Source organism: Mus caroli, unplaced genomic scaffold (assembly GCF_978045245.1).
Source record: "Mus caroli unplaced genomic scaffold, Mus_caroli_1 scaffold_19, whole genome shotgun sequence".
NCBI lineage: Eukaryota > Metazoa > Chordata > Mammalia > Rodentia > Muridae > Mus > Mus caroli.
The window spans coordinates 54,353,872-54,376,330 of NW_028227274.1; the positions used below are offsets into that span (position 1 = coordinate 54,353,872).

Genomic DNA, 22,459 nt, shown 5'->3' on the forward strand with positions numbered 1-22,459 from the left:
AGTCTGCCCCATTCTTTAAGGCCCTCAGATCGCAGGTCTCCCAAACAAACCTGCATAGTGGACAAATGTCAACAGGTTGTCAGGTTACACGTTGCTTCATCAGCCTGGGTTACAATAGAACGTGTTTATCTCCTTCTCCAGTTGCTTCTCCATCATCTGTGAAATTGTTGCTCATTTTGACAGAAGGGACTATGGCATTCATCATTGTAAAATCCCCACACGCACCTGATTGTTTCCTTTTCTTTCCTTAATGGATTCCCTAGATAGATAGATTTGGGGATTGAAAGTTAAGAAAAACGAAACAAACAAACAAATAAAGACACACACACACACACACACACACACACACACACACACACATACACACACACACACACACACACACACACACACACACACACCTCTGTGGCTTCCCTTAGTAACTATCTCCCAGCAAAGAGAAATTATGATTGTTTCCCAAAAGATGTTTAAACAGCTTCAGCATTGACAAATATAATTTCATTATAGTTCCCATCTTTAATTGATAACTGTTCAAAACTGAGAAATATATTTGCGCATGAATTATTGATTAAGAGTTTTACTGTTTTGTCTCTAGGGTTGTGAGCCCAGCCTCTAACGGCTGAAGCATCTCTTCAGCTCTAGAGTTTTGGCTTTAATAAGCGATCTTACCCAAAGGCCAAGAAGTGGTAGGAGTTGTTTTTATTTTACTTTATTTTATTTTGTGGGAAAGGGGCATGCACTGGTGTGTAGCATGCGTATAGGGGTCAGAAGACAACTTGTAGGATCCCGTACTCTCCTTTCACCACACAAGTGCTAGAGATGGAATTTGGGTCATTAGACATTTTAATGACATAAAATTTTATGTTGAGTTGTTTCAGTAAGATTTCAGAAAAAATAAAATCAGTGCATATTTAGGACAAGAGAAAAAAAGATTTCAGAAAAATCTAATACAGAGAGAGACAGAGAGGCAGAGACAGAGAGAGACAGACAGGCAGACACACACACACACACACACACACACACAGAGCACATCTCTGTTGCATGGAACCTCCCCTTTACTGGAGCACCTGCCTCTAGAAGTGGGCTGAACTATGATCATTTGACTTTGAACTTTCACCAGATCTGGGTTTATAACGATAAAACAAAGCTAGTGTATTGGCTCAGCAGCTAAAAGCACTGGCTAATATCCCAGTGGTTCCAGACTCAATTCCCTAGAATCTACATGGTGGCTCACAACCATCTATAACTCCAGTCATAGGTAACTCAGTGTCCTCTTCTGGCCTCTGTGGGTACTGCATGCACCTGGTACACAGTCATCCATGCAAGAAAAACACCCATGCACATAAAATAAAATAATAGAATTTTAAATATAATGATAAAAACAGCAACAATAACCCTCGCCTGCTTCTGTTCCTGTTTCTTCATCTATATGAAAGCTCTGAGATAATGCTGCACAGCATGGTAAATATTTAACTGCATTATCAAGTGACCTTTCTTACAGTACCATATCTAATTGATAAAGAGGGAGCTTTGTCTATTATTTTCCATGCAATTACATAAATAGCCACTAATTAATGAGAGTAAGAACACATCAGGATAAAGATGTCCATTTCTGCCAATGTGACAGTTTATTTTTAACCTATGATTCCTTAGACCCCCAAAGACTTGTTAATCATTCCGATCAAAGGAAATAAAATCACGATTACTATGTGCCTATCAAGTTTGCTGGGAAATAACCATGGAGTTTCAGCAGCCAATCAGAAAGCAGCGAGACCTTCTAGGTGACGCTTCATTAGATCCAGTTCCTCTGTCTCTTAATAAAAATGACAGCAACTTACCATTTCTGAGCAGTCTCCTGAGTCATCGTCTTCCTCTAGTCCCTCACCCAAGAGCTAATCCAAGCATCACAATAACTTATGGAATGAAAGCTACTGTCCAGATAGGAAGCTGGGGAGAGGCATGCAAGCACTAAGAGAAGAGTTAGGCTCTAAACTATCTTTAATGCCCTCTTTCATAAAGCGGCAGAACTGGGCTAAAATATGTTGCCCTCCTAAAGTAAGGAACCAATTAAAGTCTGGTGTGTGGAATCAAAAGTATTAGTGAAGCAATAATAAACCAGGAGAGTGAGAGAAAACACACAGAGGGGAAGAAAATATTTACAAAGCATGAATATGTTGATAATCTAGGATTAAGAATTCTTACTATTCAACAGTGAAAAGATAGCACACCTTCAATCCCAGCACTCGGGAGGCAGAGCCAAGCAGATCCAGAGCCAGCCTGGTCCACCGAGCAAGTTCCAGGACAGCCAGGATTACACAACACAGAGAAACCTTGTCTCAAGGGTTGTGGGGGGAGGGGGAGCAGCAAAGGGAGGAGGCAGAGAGATGGCTTAGCAGTTAAGAATGGAATGCTGTTTATCCAGAAGACCCCAGTTCTGTTCCTAGCACCCAGGCTGGGGGACTAACAACTGCCTATAACTCCAGTGCCTGGGAATTTTATACCCTCTTCTGGCCTCCACAGGTATGCACACATATGTGGCAGACACACACACACACACACAAATAATAAAAATAAGTTTTTTTAAAAAAGTGAGCAAAGGATTTGAACAGATTTTTTTCACCAAACAAAGCCTATGAGTAGATGATAAAATAGAATATTATACTAAAAATCACTTGTCATTAAGACATAAAAACTAAAACCACAATGATATCATCTCATGTCCACTGACATGGCTCTACATGAAAGGACAGGCACTAACAAGTGGGGTGGGGTGTGTAGAGAAATTGGGGTCCTCTACATTGTTGTTGAGAATGTAAAACCATACGACGTCTTTGAATGAAGCAGGTTGGCAAGTTCTTCAGAAAGTTGAAGTCATACCATAGAGTTATGATATCATAGAGTTATGATATGACTCAGCAAATTTACATTTGTCCACGGGAAAACCTGCTTATATTGTTTGTTATTTAAATCTCCTTAGCAAAGATGGAAGGAAACCTGTGTTTAATGACACTGGCGAATAATATATTATTAGAATGTTCAAATGCCTATCACATAACAGTCTGCTAAGGAATAACTAAGTAAAATGTAGACTGTCAATGTTACTGGGATATTATTTAACCATAGTAAAGAATAAAAGACTATTGAATGCTACAATGCAGGTGGGAAAGGCTCTTTACCAAAGGCCGCATGATCCCACTTAAATAAAATGCCCAAAAGAGGGAAATCTGTACCGACAGAAAGCAGACAGTATTCCCAGGGGATGGACTGATGACCAGTGGACACAGAGTTTTGGTTTCTGGAGGTTTGAGGGACTTGCTTTTTGATTTTGTTTGTGGAGAGGAGGCGTGCTCTAGAGTTGGGTAGTGGCGATACGTGCACAATTTTATTTAGTGCTATAATACCCATAGAAATGTACACTTTATGTTTTAATATTTATTTTATTCATGTATCTCTCTGTATGTGCACGTGAGGGTTTGGCACACGTGTGTGAGTTCCCATGGGGGTGGGGATGTCAGAAGAGGGTGTTGGATTCCCTGGAGCTAAGTTAGAGGCAGTTGTTAGATGCTTGACTTGGGCACTAAGGAAAACACTTGGATCTTCTAGAGGAACAGCAGGTGTTCTTAACCACTGAGTCAGTCTCCAGCCACAAAGTGCATACCTTAAAAGGGTGAACTTCGTAGCATAAGAATTACATCCCCATGAAGCCAGGAGAGCCCAGAAGCATCTTCTTCCTCCTCCTCCTCTTCCTCTCCCTTTTCTTCTTCTTCTTCTTCTTCTTCTTCTTCTTCTTCTTCTTCTTCTTCTTCTTCTTCTTCTTCTTCTTCTTCTTCTTCTTTCTTCTTCTCCTTCTCCTTCTTCTTCTTCTTCTTCTTGTTCTTCTTTTTTCAAAGTACATTTGCCACAAATACAAAATACATAAATAATTTTTCATGACTCTCTCATTTCAATTTTTCATTGACTCTCTCATTTTCAAAATGATTGACACTGTTACCTTAAATTAAATTTTCTGATCAAAAAAGAAATTTGACACTTAAGATTTCAAAAACATAGCTGGGGGGTGATGGCACACACCTTTGATCCCAACACTCACTTCATCCAACAGAATGAGGGCATAGGCAGGAGAGCCTCTGTAAGTTCGAGGCCAGCCTGGACAGGCAAAGCTACACAGAGAAACCTTCTCTGGAAAAACAAAACAAAGCAAAATTCAAACATTTTTGCCCACTCCTAACAACTCAGAAGTAGCCCGGGGGCCCTGGCACTCTGACATGTCTTTGTTTCTTATTGGCACAATGAGATGTCCCTCACAGGATGCCTGACCTATCAGAAGCACTCTGCTAATTTCACTCTCACTACCTCATTTCCTTTTACTTGAATTGTGTAAAATCTCTGTCTCCAAACTACCCGCATCTAGTAAACCAGGTCACAGCTGCTGAGCATCCTTAAAAGAACTTTTGGGATAGAAACAAAGTAAAATAAAGAATCTAAGGTTCTAGTCTGCATACAGATGTTGTGTGTCACATGTCCTACTTGCAGTTCTTGAGCCCTTTGGTTCCACCCCTCAACTAATCTTTGAAATACTTGCTCAATCAAAAAGTAAAGATCCACACTATTAATAAGCCAGGACTTTAGTGACCTAGGATGTTTTTTAGCAGAGGTTCCCTAGGTTTCCATGGCAACAAGCCATGCGTTTTACAATACAATGCACTAAGAGAAGAATGGAGAAAAGGTGATGGAGAAAAATCCCAACCAAGAACTCCTTTGTCCGCACTGAATTTTACCATCAAATATTCAGTAAAGCAGAGACAATGAGACATTGATCCTCAGAAGAGAGACCAAAAAGGTAGAAAACATTTAGTACAAGTTGTTTTAGTTCATCTGTTGTTACTTTACTAACTATATACACTTTAAAAAAAACCTTGACTGAAGACAGTTGGGACTTTAAATTATGCTAAAACTGAAACTGAACCTCGATATATTGAAATATTCCATGAGTTTGTTCAATCTATACAAGCAGGTAACTTACCACCAAGATCGATGTTTAGGACACTTTTCAGGAGCAAGGGAGAGGGCTCAGCCATGAGAGACAAGGCTCACAGTCAAAAATATAAGAACGTTTTCAGAACTGATCTAAGAGCTTCTGACCTACTTCCTAAGCCAAGTTCACTATCCATCCCTTAAAATAGACAAAAATGACACAAATGGAAAACGAGAAACTAAAACGTCCCTAGCTGGTCTCACTGTGATTTCTGGCTTGTGCTATGATTTCCTCATGGCAGAGCATATCGCGTGGACACTTAGCAGTCATTAGATAGCCAAGGCTCTCAGAAATGAAGTCCCTGAGTGACTAAACTAAAAGCCAGAGCTTGGAGCTGAGGAGAAGGAGCCTTCAAATTCTCTTTCTCCCTAGAGCACACCAGCTCAGGAAACATCTGAAGGAAGCGAACTCTTTGCAACCTTATACAATGTGCCTCGGTGAGCAAAAAATCTGACTCACTCTGTTTAATAAAGTCAAGATGAATAACAAGACTGAACTTGTCAGGCCCAAACTTCTGAACGGACTGTGAGCCTCCATCTCTCTACTTAAGGGCATTCCCCGGCACCCTGTGAGTGGCACTTGAACTTGGGCTAGCCCAGCAATTGTGATAAACTGCATACATTTGTTCTCACCTCCTCTTGCTGCCAACTTTCAAGCCATTTAATAGATGTGGGAAATACAGCAGCTGGCAGAGAGCAGCCCCTGGCCAGAGAAGCAGGCTGGTTAATTGGATGCCCGCTTGAAACAGCTGGTATTGCCAACACTGAAGGTTAAAGGTGGGTGGGGGACCACACACCCATAATCTGAATCTGGTCACCCGGAAGGCTGAAGCAAGACATTTGTAGGTTTGAGGCCAGCCTGAACTACAAAATAAGGCACTGTCTCATCCCCTGCTACATTTTATAGAGTCACTCTTTAGGAAACGAAATAGAACTGTGTTATAAGGATGCCAGATGATAGGAACATATGAGGATTGTTCCCAGAAAAGCAGAGCTACCATAACTCTCCAAAAGAGTTAATACTGATTAATAATTAAGTTAATACTGATTATTAATTAAGCTAATACTGATTAACTCCTAATTCAAATAACTCTTTTACTAGTTGAGCTAAAGCTTTTGTGTTAAGAACTATCTTTTCAGTGGAGAAAGGGGCAAGAAGACTTAGATTAAAGAGTAGAGGAGAGGGGCTGGTGAGATGGCTCAGTGGGTAAGAGCACCCGACTGCTCTTCCGAAGGTCAGGAGTTCAAATCCCAGCAACCACATGGTGGCTCACAACCATCCGTAACGAGATCTGACTCCCTCTTCTGGAGTGTCTGAAGACAGCTACAGTGTACTTACATATAATAAATAAATAAATCTAAAAAAAAAAAGAGTAGAGGAGAGATTTAGCAAGTTCAATATGTGTGTGCCTTTAACCTAAGGATATAGCCTTAACTTCTGACATGAATAAATCGACCTGAATAAGATTGAATACAGAGAGGATGGCATGGGTCACATCTCATGTAGCATTAGTAACTTCCTCCAGCATGGTGATATTAATACCCTATATACTGTGGGCTAACTTTAAATACTAAGCGTTGATGAACTAAGAGACAGCCACATTCCTCACTTGTTAAAGACAATTCTTTGGTCAATCATGTAATAATGACAGTTAACAGGAGCAATCTAATGCGTAGTATGTGTCTGGCATGCTACTCACAACACAATGATCTTTTAAAAATCCTTAATGGCTCTTGGAAGTACACGCAGCTGCTATTCCCATTCCCAGGGACCCCACAAATGAGGAAAGTGAGACTTAGGGAAAGTAAGTCATCCATCCAAGGCAGTAGAATTCACATAGACTCTCAGGTCAGCCTGACTCTCGTCTACCATGCTCTTATTCTACCCCTGGCTGGGGTTCTGACTGCCAGGTCAACACTTACCCACTCCGCTGGAGTTCAAGCTTGTGAAACTTCTAGCTCCAACAGGAAGAGCTGTTTACTGAAAGGACACCACAAACCATCCAATGCCCCCACCACCATCCCTGAACATCCAAGGACAAAAATAAATAAACACTATGGCAATATCTGGGAAAAGAGAGAAGCCGAGATGATACCCAGCAGCCCCATCAGGGATGCTTCATGCTCTCTACTGCAGATCTGCTTTTACACTCTTAAAGTTTATAGCACTAAGCATTCCAAGGATACATCCCAAGGATACATCGCAAGGATCCCCTTGTGATACACTTCTTGGTAAACAGACTATTATTACCTATCAGCTGATATAGAATAAGATTAATTCTTAGCTAATTTATTTGGTTACAATAAAAAAATTACATTTAAATTCTGATTTTAGTTAATCTATGACCTTAATACACAGAGAAATGCACTGATTCCACCTGGGTTGTTTGTTTGTTTTTGTTTTTGTTTTGTTTTGTTTTAAGTAAAAGCTAATGCAAAGCACACAGCCCTGTGGAAAGAAGACAAAAGCCTCGTCTTCTCAGATGAATGGATTGTAATAATTTCTCTACCCTCAGGAAACTTCAATTGTTTGGCAATTGGTTCACACAAAAATCACATGTCATCTCCCCTTCCACCGCACTTACATTGTGTTGAAACAGAAAGGAGGCCGTTGCTCTAACCAGCCCTGCCCTTAAGGCAGCGAGGGTACTTTCATTCTGTGCTCCACTAATAGATTCACATTCCAACACAAACACAGGGCTTGGACTGAAGCCCAGTTCTCCTGACTTCCAGACTAGGACTAGCTCTAAAATGTTATGCAGATGGAGGGGAGGGGAGGTGGCTTCTGTGACCCAAGACAGAGCAGAAATGACTGAACAGCCCCTTCTCCCCTCTGACTCTGTGACAGTCCTTAGTACTAAGCATTCAGTTATGAAACAAAACTGTCCACGTCCTGTGCTTGGTAAATGTCTGTCTGTGGATATGCTCTCCCACAAAATGGTAACTTCACTGACAGCAAGCGTGCCACTTGTTTGTTTATATAGCTCTATCACCCAGAATATGACCTGTCCCATAGAGTGATTGCCCCCACCCCCACCCCTCCAAACTGTTGGAAGGAGGGAAACAAAGAGGGAAGGAACAGAGAGAGGGAAAGAAAGGGAAAGAAGGGAGACTGAGCCAAAACTCAAAGTCAATCTGTAGCTAACTGACAAGGAGAACAAAGGTTTTATATTTCCTCAACTACTCTTCTTCATGCTTCTTGCATATTTCTCCTGGGCTAACTTAGTTCTTGTGAACTAGCATTTCAAGAGGAATAATAGAGCATAGATGTAAGGATTGAGAGATAAGAGAGAACACCAGTAGAATTTGTCAAAAGGGGAGATGAAGGTGTAAAGAGGGAGCGAATAAAGTGAGAGCAAGCGATAAAACGTACGCAATAGAAGTAGCCAAGTGTCATGGGCAGACACGATTCTAGCGATAATTAAATATGATCAAGGACAAGATGACAAGAGCAATAGTGGACCACACTGTCAAGTGCTACACAGGAGAAAAGCAGAACCTGCCAAAAGATAGTGGAGGGAAGGCCAAGTTGATGATCGACGGCACCATGCCAAGACAAGGAAAAGAAGAGAACATGTGGATATTTCTAGACTCTGCAACTCTGCCTTGTACCTGTGGGCTATGAGCAGTGACTTGTGGGCTAGAGTCTGTGAGGCTTTAGACTTTCATGTTCTGTTGAGGGACATGGACCCTCAACTAGCAGAGAAATGACAGAGGATGAGCCGGTGGTTTTCTTTTTAAGTTGTGGGAGAATTTCTCCTTTATATATTTCTTTTTCACTTACTCCTTTCCCCACCGTGAAGTGAGAAAAAAAATACCAGTGTTCAAATATCTTAGGTCAGTGAGAATTCTGTTCTAAGGCGTGTGGTTGGGCATCAGTGGTATAAAGGGCTACCCTGTGATTCATTCACTTGACAAATATTTATTGAGCATTCAACATGAAGCTGACACTTTTGGATACATTAATGAACATAGCAAATAGGGTCTTTATTTTAGGGTCTAGTCCATTCTTAAGGGTGAGAACTGATGGAAAAAAAACAGACCGAAAACTCATTACCTATATGAGTCATCAGCTGTCTCCCTCCCTCCAGCAGGCACACTAGAGAGGTGTAGACTTTTTGCTATGTCTAGAATATGCCAAGCTCAGCAACCAGTCTGTGGTGGTTTGTATATGCTTGGCCCAGGGAACGGCACCATTAGGAGGTATGGCCTTGTTGGAGGAAGTGTGTCACTGTGGGGGTGGGCTTTGAGACCTCCTACCTGCCTGAAAAGTAAGTCTTCTGGTTCCCTTGGGAACAAGATGTAGAACTCTCAGGTCCTTCTCCAGTTCCATGCCTATCAGGGCACTGCCATGCCTCCCACCTTGATGAGGATAGACTGAACCTCTGAACCTGTAAGTTAGCTTCAAATACAGGTTGTATTTTATGAGTTGCCTTGGTCATGGTATCTCATCTCAGCAACGGAAACCCTAACTAAGACATGGTCTCAGGGTTTCTGCCTATCTCTTCCCTCCAGCCAGTTAGCTTTGCATCCAGATCTTCATGGACTTCCTCCTTTTTATTCTTCAAAAATCAGCTGGGCCATTACCGCTCAGTGGGGCTTTCCTGATTATCCTATGTAAACATGTCTCCCTTCCCATCTACTCTTTTCTGTTTTGTTGTCTTTATATTTCTTATACATTGAACTGACACACTGCCTTTTTCTTTGATTCTCTTCTGCATTGAGAAATGGTACCTCTCAGATACAGTGTTCCCTCAGCATCCTCCACGGGCTGTTAATAACATCAAAAGCCACTGAGGCTCAAGTCCCATACAAAAACTGGTGTAAGATCTACATTTAATCTCTACTCATTTACTATCTTCATGTTGTTACCGTCATGGAAATTCTGGGTAAATAGTTGTCATACAAGTGGGGGAAATCTCCATACATGTTCAGTGTAGATGCCACCACTGTAGGCCCATCTAAATTTTGACCTACAATTAGTTACATCTGAGAATACAGAATATATACAGAGGACTGGTTGTATCAAATTTTGGGTTCTACATCTAGAACACAGGATTCATAACAAGTCAGGTGTTATTGTTTTGCTCACTTTCAAAGCTCATATGTTTAAAACAGTGCTGTTAGAAACATCTGTTAACCCACGAGCCCAGCAAGAAAGTTCAGAGGTCTACCCGGTGGTGGCTGGTCTCTATGGATGTTCCGTAGTGACCTAGGTCCTGTCATTTACATCTTGAGTCTAGGCTGGTCTGCAGCTCACCTTTAATGAATAGAATCCAACATAGCTGAAGTTGCACGGCTTTCAGTGATGCCACATGAGTAAGATGTAGATTCAACCTTGGTTTGCAGGACATATAGTCCCAATGAGTCAAAACAAAACAAAGCAAAACAAAATTAACAAAATAAAAACCAAGTGTACAAAGATGTCAGTGTTATATATAAGGAAGCTACAGTTTATCCACTCAGTGGTTTATCACACAGGGAGACTGGAATGTCCTGCTGGCCCTCAGCCCAGATGGCCTGACCAACTAAAGAGCCAGTTCTTCCAGTGAAAATGCATCTTGCATGTCTAGCTTGATGAGTCTTCGAATGTTTCCATCCTTGGGCTCCACGTTACTCTACCCAAATGAGTGACACACATATAGTTGAGCATAGCCAACTCATAGAACTATAAGAGATAATAATAAATTCTTCTTGGAACTCCTACAGTTTCAGATGATTAGTTATAAAACAACTGGAATCTTCCAGCACAGCCACCAGAAATAGCTCTAAAGTCAAACATTTCTTTCTCTACAAATACAACTATTATTAATTTAGATTTTTATCTTTTGAGAACTTCGTACATGAGTATTAAACTTAAACCGTTCCCATTCTGCCTCCTGCCTCTCCGGTTGCTCCTGTCTACCCACTTCTTCTCAAATTCATAACCTCTTCTTCCTTAATGGTTATTGTTACACACATGCACACACACACACACACACACACACACACACACACACACACAGCTTACTGAGGTCATTCTTGTTGCTCGTATACACATATGTTTAGGGCTGGTCAGTTGGAATTAGACAACCTATAAAGGCAATTATCCCTGGAGAAGATTGATTCTCCTTCTCTGAGCAGTCATTGATTTTTCTGAAGTTCTTCATCAATGCATAGGAAATTTCTTCCATCCACACTGACATATTGTGGTGGCTTGAATAGGAATAGCCCCCACAGTCTAATAGTTGGAATGCTTAGTCACCAGGGAGGAGCACTATTAGAAGGTATGACCTTGTTTGAGTAGGTGTGGCTTTGTTGGAGGACACATGTCACTGGGGGGTGGGCTTTGAGGTTTCAGAGGCTCAGGACAGGCCCAATATCTCTCTTTCCTAATGCCCTCAGATCCAGATGTAAAAACTCTCAGCTCCTACACCAGCATCATGTCTGCCTGCATGCCACCACACTTCCCACCATGATGATAATGGATCAAACCTCTGAACCTATAAGCCAACCCCAATTAGATGTTTTCTCTGCCATGGTCATGGTGTCTCTTCACAACAATAGAAACACTGACTAAGACACGTGTCAATTGGAGTTACTGAAGCAATTATATTGTTGAGACGTAATGGGTGAAGCTTTCCTGTCATGCAGAGAAGACACTGTCACACAGGAGACATCCTTGTCCTCTGGTACTTGTGATCTTTCTGCTTCCTCTTCCACAAGATTCCCTGAACCATAGCTATAGGGGTTGCACACAGTAGGCACACCAGTTTGGGTTGGGAACCCTGTGGCCAGTTATTCTCTGCATTTAAACAAGTTGTTTCTACAAATATGTTGTATTCACACCTGTGGGTCCCTACTGGGACTTTCCTTCAACACACTCCAACATAGCATCTATTCTTGGCCATTGACAAAATGTGTTTTGCATTATTGGGGCTTCTATAATCCTACAAGAATCCCCTCCCCCTTAAAGACTAGAAAACTGAGTCTTCATTTTCTAGGGAGCACTGTTTTGTTGTTGTTTCTGTTATTATTGTTGGGCCACTAACCTCTCTGAAGATCAGACTCGTTTTTCTTTTTTTAAAGTGATGGCGGTTTGATTTTTAAGTTTTGCTTAGTGTGTAGTAGACAGTGGTTTCCCATCTCCCTCCAGGAAGAATGAAGACAAAGTACAAATATGTGAAACAGATCCCAGAAAAGAATCTAACTGACACAGAAGTGACTATACTGACGTAGTGTTAAAAAGTTGGCACTGAACAAGATGGGGTGCATGCCTGGAACTGTTAACTGGGCCAACAACCTATGACTATCTAGGTCGTAGGCCCGTGGGGAAAACCTAATACTACTGCTGTTCTAGACAGGCATAGTAATAAACTTCTCCCTAAGTTCTTGTCTGCATACCTCTAGATAAGTGCATCTCCCAATCCTTACCCGAGAAGCTCCTTTTTGCACTAGATGGCAACTAATACAGAGGCCCAAAGCTGGTCAACATACCAAGAATAAGGGACTACAGAGTTCTCAGTTTTGAATGGGACATCTATATGACATCCCCCTTTCCCTAGGGCTCAGGGATCACAGTGACAGAAAGATTGTAAGAGTCAGGGTAGTGGGCCAGAAGCAAAGCAGCATTTGATTGACATGATGGAGCAGTTGCACACATGAATTCACAGCAGCTGGGACTGCATGTATGAGACTTGTACAAGATCAAGCCAGGGAAAATCTCAGCATGGACCAGGGAAGGACCAGGCATGAGTTATTGGCAACTGATGGTTGCTAGGGAGAGATCCATTTCCTTACGGGGTACATCCTTTGAGAGGATACCCATGCTCCAGGAGATGGCTCTACACCATACACATCATAGACTCATAGGGTTTTTAAAAACACTCACATTAAGTTGGAAAGGAACAGTGGAGGGGGATAGGGGAAGAGCTGCTGGGGTTGGAATGAGAATAAACTTAATCAAAACACATTATAGGCATTTGTGAACTTCTCAATATACCTAAACCTATACCTACCTATACCTATATCTAAACCTGTACCTGTACCTATACCTATATCTGTACCTATACATATACCTACCTATGCCTATGCCCATGCTTATTCCTATGCATGCATTAGAAAATAAGAAAAGAAGTTGGCAAGACGTAAGACCATCTTTAGAAGACCTAAGTTCAAATACCATGTCCTCCTATTGCTAGACCTAAGAGCCTGGATTCAATCAGAAAGCCAGTGAAAATGACCTTAGACACCTTCCACCTCACAAACCATGGTCAATAATGTTTACCATTTAGAAGATGGATGTGTCTTTTAAACTATGGGGTAGATTTTAATGTAGTGTTTATGTGGTATGCTAGTTTCTCACTATTGTAACAAAATAACCGAGGTAATCAACTTACAGAAAAGGAAAGATGACTCTTGGTTCACAGTATTGAGGATTTCCGTTCACAGTCAGTTGTGATGAACATTCGTTATTGTAGAAGTTGCTAAGAGGAAGCATGGTGCGGTGAGGGAGTGTGCCAGAGAAAGCTCTGACCTTGCGATAGCTGGAAAGCAAAAGAAAGCAGTAGGAAGAGCCAGGTCACACTATTCCTGAGAATAGACTCCCTGTGACTTCATTTCATCTCTTTAGGTCCCATGTGTAAGGCTGTACCCCCTCTACCATCCTGCCATGATCTGGGCACTGTGCTTTTAACATATGGGTCCGGAAAGAAAACTCATCTAAGCTGTAGCATGTGACACCATTGTTTCACTCTTGAAACAATGAGTACTGAAGGGAGGGCGGAGATGCCCTTCAGTTGGTACCGAGCTTGCCTGGCTTGCACAAAGCTCTGGAGTCCAACCTTCAACATCACACCCGACCCAGATGTGGTGAGAGTTCAAGGCTAGCTCAGGTCTAGCTCCTGCCTTAAAAAAAAAAAAAAAAGTAAGTAAGTAACTTAAATTCTTAAGTACGCAAAGAATATTGAAATGAGGACAATTTTGCATTGCCTCTTCTGTTCTCATGGAACCAGATGTAGGCTGGTGGTTTTGAACTACTCCCAACCCTAGGATTTATATCACTCTGCGCTTTCCTCTCAGCACAGATTGTAAATGTAGTGCTTGCTTCATCTCTAGGCAGCAAACTCCAGTGGTTCAGTGTCCCAGTCTACACTATTATCTGGGCTGGGAAATATTGGTTCAAAATCATTCTTTTGTTTTGTTTTGTTTTGGTTTTTTTTTATTTTTTTTTATTTTTTTTTTGAGACAGGGTTTCTCTGTGAAGCTCTGGCTGTCCTGGCACTCACTTTGTAGACCAGGCTGGCCTCGAACTCAGAAATCCGACTGCCTCTGCCTCCCGAGTGCTGGGATTAAAGGCGTGCGCCACCACGCCCGGCCATTCTTTTGTTTTGATTTTATTGTGTTTCTTTTTTTTTTTTTTTCTTTTTTTTGGGAGGAAGAGGTTTGTTTGGCTCACCCATCCACATCACTGTTGATTACTGAAGGAAGTCAGGACAGGAGCTCCAGCAGGGCAGGAATCTGGAGGCAGGAGCTGATGCAGAGGCCATAGAGGGACGTTGCTTACTGGCTTGCTTCCCCTGGCTTGCTCAGCTGGCTTTCTTATAGAACCCAGGACCACCAGCCCAAAGCGGGCACCACCCCATGTCTTGTTATTATTAAAGCTCGATAGCAGGTGCTTCCATGGCCTTCAATATACTCTTCTCCTGTCAAGAGGGTGCCCACCAGACTTTCCTATTATGCATAACGTGTACAAGTAGACTCCAGAAATACTTCTCAACTTTGATTCTTACAGCTTTTCTTTAAGTCTGAGGATGAGGCTCTCCAGTATTACTTCACAGCTTTATTTTTTTTTCTCAACTCCTTCAAGGTCTTCCCATCCCCCACTTCTGATAACTGACTGAAACTGAAAGCAGGAATGGGCTGATAAGTGTTTCTGGGACAGTTCGATCATGCATACTGGGCATGGGGAAGTTATTACAGAGCCTCCAGTTTCCCTCTTGAAAGATCACAAGCATCTTCTAAAATGTCTCAGCAGGCCGTGAGTGACCTTATGAGCCTACAAAGCCAGCTAGTGCATAGTCATATTGACTCATAAATGTACACCCTGCCACATAGTGTGAATTGGGTAACCACATCTCTACGCTAATTTCCAAACTCATGCTTTGAACTCGGCCTTGTGACAACTCTGGCTGGTGACAGGTGTGCAGTATATCTAACCAATCTGCATAAAGGTCAACATTTGACCCATATCCTAAATGATCTGAGGCACCTACCTCCAGGAAAAGATGAGGAGTTCAGATTTTTCTACCAAAGTTCTTTCGGGAACTGGAAAAGCTATGGCTAGAATTCTTTGATCTTAGAAAAGAATTTAGATTTCCAGAAGCCTGAAAGGAAAGTAATGAGTATCCCATCTGTGCAAAGTCAAAGAACAAAGTCAAAAAACCCACATCTTACGCCGCATCTTCTGTCTCTCTACTATTGCTTGACTGATGTTTTATATACTGTGCTTGATTTTATGGTACAGTAACTCAATGAGAACCCTTATTCATTGGTGGTGGAGGTACAAATTAATACAATCATTGTGGAAATCAGTTTGGAGATTTCTCCCCCCCAAAAAAAAAATTAGAAATAGAACTAACATATGACCACTATTGCAGTCCCGAGGATATGTCCAGATAGTGCCTTACCCTACCACAGGATATTTGCATCTCCCTGATAATTGCTGCTATATTCACTGTAGCAAAGAGTTGGAATCAACCTCACTGTCATTAATGGATTACACACACACACTACTCAATTCTAAAGGAAAATAAAGTTTAAAGAATGTGGAAAAATAGATGGACTCAGAATGTATAATATTAAGCAAAGACAATCTGTGGAATTAAGTGAATAATATAGGCAAATATGTAAACAAATGTGCATATGGATAAAGAACAACATGAAAATAGAACAAGGAAGTCCACACAGGGAGATGTGGAAAGACTGAGTGTGGGAGAAAGAACACAAAGAAGAGCAAGTTACGCGTTTTCTAGCTCTGTCGTTAGTCTCTTTGGTTTTGGTGATGGATAAGCGCATAAAACATATTGCACACTGAAAGCATAAAATTGAATGTGGAGTTTCAGAGCTTCTGTTCCAAATGCCAGTTCTTTTTCCAAGACATGGTTTCTCTGTGTAACCCTGGCTGTTCTGGAACTTGCTCTGTAGTCTAGGCTGGCCTGGAACCCAGAGATCCACCTGCCTCTGCCTCTGCCTCTGCTGGGACTAAAGGCGTGCACCACTCATACCCAGCCAGAATGCCAGTTCTAGCTGCAGAGATGTTTACTGAGTTGTATAGAGTTTGTTTGTTTGTTTTTGTTTTTGTTTTTTTTTTTTTTTTTTTTTTGAGACAGGGTTTCTCTGTGTTCCCCTGGATGTCCTGGAACTCACTCTGTAGATCAGGCTGTCCTCGAACTCAGAAATCCGCCTGCCTCTGTCTCCCAAGTGCTGGGATTAAAGGTGTGCGCGCCACTCTGGTTACTTTCTGTATGCGATGTCATTTATTTGCAATTTATATAATAGAGTTTATAAGATTAGAAAAGACAAGAGCTGGAAGAATAAACAAATTAGCTATTTGGTGATGTAATTAGAAATGTACCAAGTAAAATAATGCAGGACACTTACTCCTTATGGTACTTTACCCACAACCCACCTCTATGACTCCCCCTCCCCCCACACACACACACCCTCTGCCTTTCAGAAGTCCTAGTCAGAGATGCTGAAGTATGAGTATTTGAGCGCTCTTTAACTCAGCTGTAAGGGTTACCCAGGATATTCACCCTACGCATGCATCAAAACAGCCTGATCATGGCTTTGCAGAAAGTTAAACACAGAGCGCCACGTGACCCAGCAAGTCCACTTTTAGATAAGCATCCAAAGGAATGGAAGCAGGGAGTTGAACAGACACTTGGACACCAGTTTATAGTAGCATTATTCAGAACAGCGGAAGGTGGGACTCCCCCAAATGTCCATCTGTGGATAAATAAACACACACCATCTACTATGGAAGATGTATACGTGGTAATGGAATATTATTCAGCCAAACCACGCCCAGCCAAGATAGCTAAGGAAGTTTCGATAATTGTTTTACTGACTCTCCCATCTCTTTCCCACTGAAGAACTAGAAGGGATTAACTTGGTGAATATTTATTCCCTTTGTTCCTACCTGACAAACCGAGGGGCTCTATTGTTAGCTCGGAGAGAGACGGTCTTCAGTGAGACTAGACTCTGTGTGCAAAATGTAGGCGAGGAAGTGGGCCGGTCCTCAGGGCACTGGTGTGAGCCACCACCACACAATGCGGTCCACTTCCTGCACCGCAGCTCCGGGCTACCCAGGCTTACTCCCCCACCCCACCCCCGCCCCTAATACTCGCTGGGTTGGAGAGACAGAGGGGATCTAGAACAGCAGGCGGCTACTGTGTTGTGTCTTAGGCAAATGTTTCAACTGCTTGGCCAATTAGCGTCTTCTCCCAGAAAGACGGGTTCAACAGGTTTCCAATTGCTCCTCCTCTGTCTCGTGGGTTGGGGAAAAGGGCTGTCACTTTGCTTCGACCCTCCCCTTCCCACCCTCTGGTCTCTCCCAGCCTAGCTCGGACCAATCGCACCGGCTCCAACGTGTCCATGTTGGCGGCCGGAGAGCACCGCCGCCTGGATGCGCAGCGCTAGGGTGCCGGAGAGCTGGGAGCCGGGAGCCCCGAATAGGGAGCCGAATCCTGGGGTACGCCCGGGACACGGCCCCGATGACCGAGCTCCAGCAAGAGGTGGAGGACGCCAAGCCAGCCAAAGTGCTCACCAAGAGAGAAGGCAAAGTTGGCCCGGCCCAGTAAGTGACCTCTACTGGACGCAACGCGCCCAGACCGAATTGTTAGCCTGAGTTCGGATTGGGAAAGGCTTTCTGAACTTCTGTAAAGACAGCCCTTATATATATATATATATATATATCTTAATCTCTCTGTCTCTGTCTCTGTCTGTCTGTCTCTCTCTCTCTGTGTGTGTGTGTGTGTGTGTGTCTGTCTGTCTGTCTGTCTGTCTCTTTCTCTGTCTCTCTGCCTCTGCCTCTCCCCCCACCCCACCCCCGCCGTGTGTGTGTCCGTGTGTCCGTGTGTGTTTGTGTATCCCTCCCTCTCTCCCTTCCGTCTCCAGCTTTTTCTTTCCCGCTCTCCGTTCCTGTCTCCTCCCTTCCTCTCCTCACTGAAGAATGCATTGTCTATCCGGCAATCCGGTGATGATGAGAATTATTGGATCCGAAATTATAGTTGATGTTTTCTAATTCCCCAGGGAGATTTAGGGAAACTCGTCAAATCTTGGAGCCATGTCAAAAGTCCGTGCTAAAATTTGCTCAGTCCTCCTATTTAAATCTGAATGACATCTGGGGAGATCCAGGCGTCTTTGGTTATTGGAGATCATCTGTTGATCACTTTCACAATGATGTGTATTTAATTTGATTCAGAGCTCAGGGTCGGCTCTCCTCATTCTTCCTCACTGTTTCCACCTAAGAGAGAAGTAGTCGGAAACAAGCATCCTTTATCCTTCCCTCAAAGTCTGTGCCCTCACACACACACACACACACACACACACACACACACACACCCCACTACCACCATATGGTTGTGTCTGTCCTCTTAAAGCATTTATGTGCACATTAGATTTGCACATTATCTGACCTATACAATCTTCTAACCAAAAACAAAGTTTCCCATCACAAGTATTTACATCCTGTAAGGAAACTCTTTCCTTTCTAGTGCTACTTTGAACACTTGTTTAATAGCCCAGAGGTATGGCTTTTAAACGGTTGCTATTCTTGTTCTTCTTTTTAAAAGCAAAAAACCCTATGAGTAGTTGCTGATTTGCTCTGTTACCACATCACTGAAACATTAACCCATGGCACAGTCAATATCTAAATAAGCCTGCTTTGATTTCACAGTATTCAGTTGTTAGCCTACAATGCTTTATTGATACTACAGTTTCTAATAGTGAAGACTCGTTCTCTGTTACCATTATTTCACGCTTCGGGCATTTTGTGGTTGTTTTGTTTGTGGATCACAGCTTTGCCCCACATGACGACTGCATACATGACTGCAGATTCTCCATTAGCATTTCTCAACCTATAGGTCATGACTCCATTTGCGGTCCAAGGTCCCTGTCACAGAGGTGGTCTAAAACAGTGGGAAAACACAGATATTTACATTCTAACTCTGAACGGTAGCAAAATTACAGTTATGAAGTAGCAACAAAATAATGTTATGGTTGGGTTCATCCCAAAATGAGGAACTGAATTAAAGGGTCGCAGCATTAGGAAGGTTGAGAACCACTACTCTAGACTCTGTCAATTGCATTTATATGGAAATTTAGGAAGGAGATATGTCAGTTGCTTTGATCTGTGCTTTCAAGGCTGTGGCCATATTCTCTCCTGGGTCTCTGACGTTCTGACAGCTCTTTGTGGTCCAGTGTCCAGCATCTTAAACTAGCATCTCTCATCCTTCACTAGGTCTTACCGAAAGGTCGAAAAGTGGTATATTTCCCACTCGTTATGATGAAGGAACAATGTTCCCAGAAGTAAAACTCCCATAAAAATTGGTTTCTTACCACTGAATAAAATCCAACTGTATAATAATAATTCAGATCTATAACCGGGCATGATGGCACGTGCCTTCAATCCTAGCAGTTGGGAGGCAGAAGCAGGAGACGCTTCATGAGTTTGAGCCCGATCTTATCTACATAGCAAGTTCCAGGACAGCCAGGATTACATGGAAAGACCCTGGCTCAAAAAAAAAAAAAAGGACTATTAAATAATACCTGTTTCCTTTGCTCTTTATCATCTTTCTACATACTCTATTTCCCTGAAGAAAACTCAGTATGGATAGTCCTTTTACCGTGTTATAGACATTTTCTGTGGCTGGAGCCCTGAGGGTCAGAAGCAGGACTAGAGAGCCAGGGTCTTGAAACTTGTAGTCTTAGACTAACCCAAGGGAGTCTACTTCCAGTTACACAAAGTAGGATGACTCAAGTCTACCAAACAGCTGCCAAGCTTTGGCATCTTTGTGTCTTAGGTGTCTAGATCCTCAGATAAGGCCATGCTTTGGTTTGTTTGAAAACTCTATGATAGCATTGATGCAAGTTTTGTTCATTCAAAGCTTAGACCTTAGGGAAATACTGGGCACCCTGAAGCTCTGATACATTCTTTCATTTGGAATCCCTGAAGCTCATAGCTCTGATACAGTCTTTCATTTGGACTCTTCCCTTTTACCAATTGGTTTCAGTTCAACAAATACTGTTACCTACTTGTACAATCATGGTGTTGAGTTCAAGGATAAATGTGGTTTTGCGTCTGTCCTTCTGAAACCCGAAAGAACTGTGGGCCGGACTGGGCACAAATGTGGCCATTGCCACATTAAGTGCACAAGGTACCATACAAAGTTTGATCTCTAACCAAATCTTCCCTGTGGTTATGATATTTGCCTATTGCCGTCTTTAGTAAACTGTTGCAAAATTTGCTAACTTATTTTTCCCTACAACATAGTTGGTGTAAGCCTGCCAAGATCACATTTGCTTCTGTCTGCATTTCCTTTTGAGCTCTTCGACTCCTGCTCTGGTGTCAGGGTAAGAGTTACCTAAAGAGGGACTGCTGGTGTGGGTACACCAGTGTGACAATGTCACATGGGGTCATTTTAGTTTGCCAGATGTTTATGCTTACTTCTGTGGGTTTCCCGGTGTCTCAGTAAACATCCATAGGAAAGTATTAGAATGGGACCATACTGCAGCCACCTTGTGACCCAGTACCTAGCCTTCTCGTAATAATAGTTGACATTGGTAAGAATGCTGGCTATGAGAGAGGGTAGATGTGGAAACTTCACATTCATTTGCACACAGGAGGAGACAGGCAGCATTGTTTCTCCACTTTACAAGTAAAAGCATTGGAGCTCTGAGAAGCCAGCAGGATGAATAAATACAACAGCAGCTCAGATGCAAGCCAATAATTCTCTCTCTCTCTCGAGATGTAAACACTGGATGGTGATTTATCCCTGGTCCTTGCTCCAGAATGTATACACCCGAGTGGCTGTCCATGGCCTACTCTAAAACAGAGTCTTCTGCCAGTGTTTGAGGTCCTTCTAACCCCGGACACACCGAGACCATATCAACCTTTTTTCCTAGTGCTAGTCACTGCTTACACCACTGATAGTGAGCCAGTCAGACCAGCAGGCCCGTAGTAAAGAGGTAGCTTGTAGCACCTCCATGCTTATCCCAGAAGTATTCACAACAGCAAAGCTAGAGAACCAGCCTTTACCCATGAATGAATGAAGAGATAAAGAAAACGTAATCCAGATGCGCAGTAGAGAATGTGGGATGGGGGATGACATCTGGCTTCAAGCAGGGGAAGGAAATCCTGTGATTTGGGACATGAATAAACCAAGAAGACATTAGGTGAAGAGAAACAGGTCAAGCTCAGAATGACAGGTACCGCATGACGTCATAGAAGCAGGATGATAGTTAGCCCGGGTAGGAAGTGGGAAGGAAAGGAAGTGCTCAGACCACAGAGTTTCGGGGCTGACAAGATGGCTCATGGTGGAAAGTCAGCTGACCAGCTGGGTTTGATTCCTGGGTTCCACATAGCAGAACGAGATGACTAACTCCTAGAAATTGTCTTCTGGCTTCGATTCGTGTGCGTGGTGTGGTGCACTCCACATCTCACACACACACACACACATGCGCACGTGTGTGCTCTCAATGATTATAATTCATAATTAAGAGGAGAGCATTTCACATAGATAACAGGAATAAATGTGAGATATGTTGGCTGGCAGGATAGCTAAAGGGATGTAAATAATTGTATATTTCAAAGTAGGACAATATCAAATGTCTGATCCCTAAAAATGATAGGTAAGTGAGATACTAAATATGTTAATTAATTTTATTTACTCATTCCATTTTTTATACAATGTATGTATATGTATATATGTATGTATGCCCGATAAATATGTGTAGTGATTAGTCATTTTAAAATATTGGTTAAGGAGGCTGGAGAGATAGCTCAGTGGTTAAGAGCACTAGCTCTTGCAGAGACCTGAGGTTTGGTTCCCAGCACCTACATGGTACCTTACAACCATAACTCCAGTCCCATGAAGTCTGATGACCTCTTCTGGCTTCCACAGGCATCTGACGCACACACAGTACAATCTCATACATGCAAACAAAACACTTATACTCAAAAATAAAAATAAAAACTTTTAAACTATTAATTAAAGGCCAGGGATAATGTTAACCTGGCAGAAGGCTGCTTGGATAGCCTGTTCGAGGCCCAGCTAGAAATAATAGTAGAGAAATTAAATGTTGAAAATATTTTTAAAAAACAAAAAGAGAGATGCAGAAGAAATAGGAGTTGGGTTGTCTCCATCTGGCTCCCTCTCTTTGC

At 42.4% G+C, this 22,459-nt stretch overlaps 1 protein-coding gene across 2 annotated transcripts in view; it reads left to right on the top strand.

Annotated features, from left to right (window-relative positions):
* The window catches only part of Gramd2b (GRAM domain containing 2B), a 111,646-nt gene that overhangs the window by 14,708 nt on the left and 74,479 nt on the right, over positions 1–22,459 (top strand). The window contains exon 1 of one of the 2 annotated variants that reach the window (XM_021150619.3): positions 17,618–17,872. The exons of the other annotated variant lie outside the window; for it this stretch is intronic. Coding sequence (XP_021006278.1) covers positions 17,790–17,872 — 83 coding nt within the window. The 5' untranslated portion in view covers positions 17,618–17,789. Of the gene's footprint in view, positions 1–17,617; positions 17,873–22,459 lie in introns of those variants that run through there. 2 annotated transcript variants of the gene reach the window in all.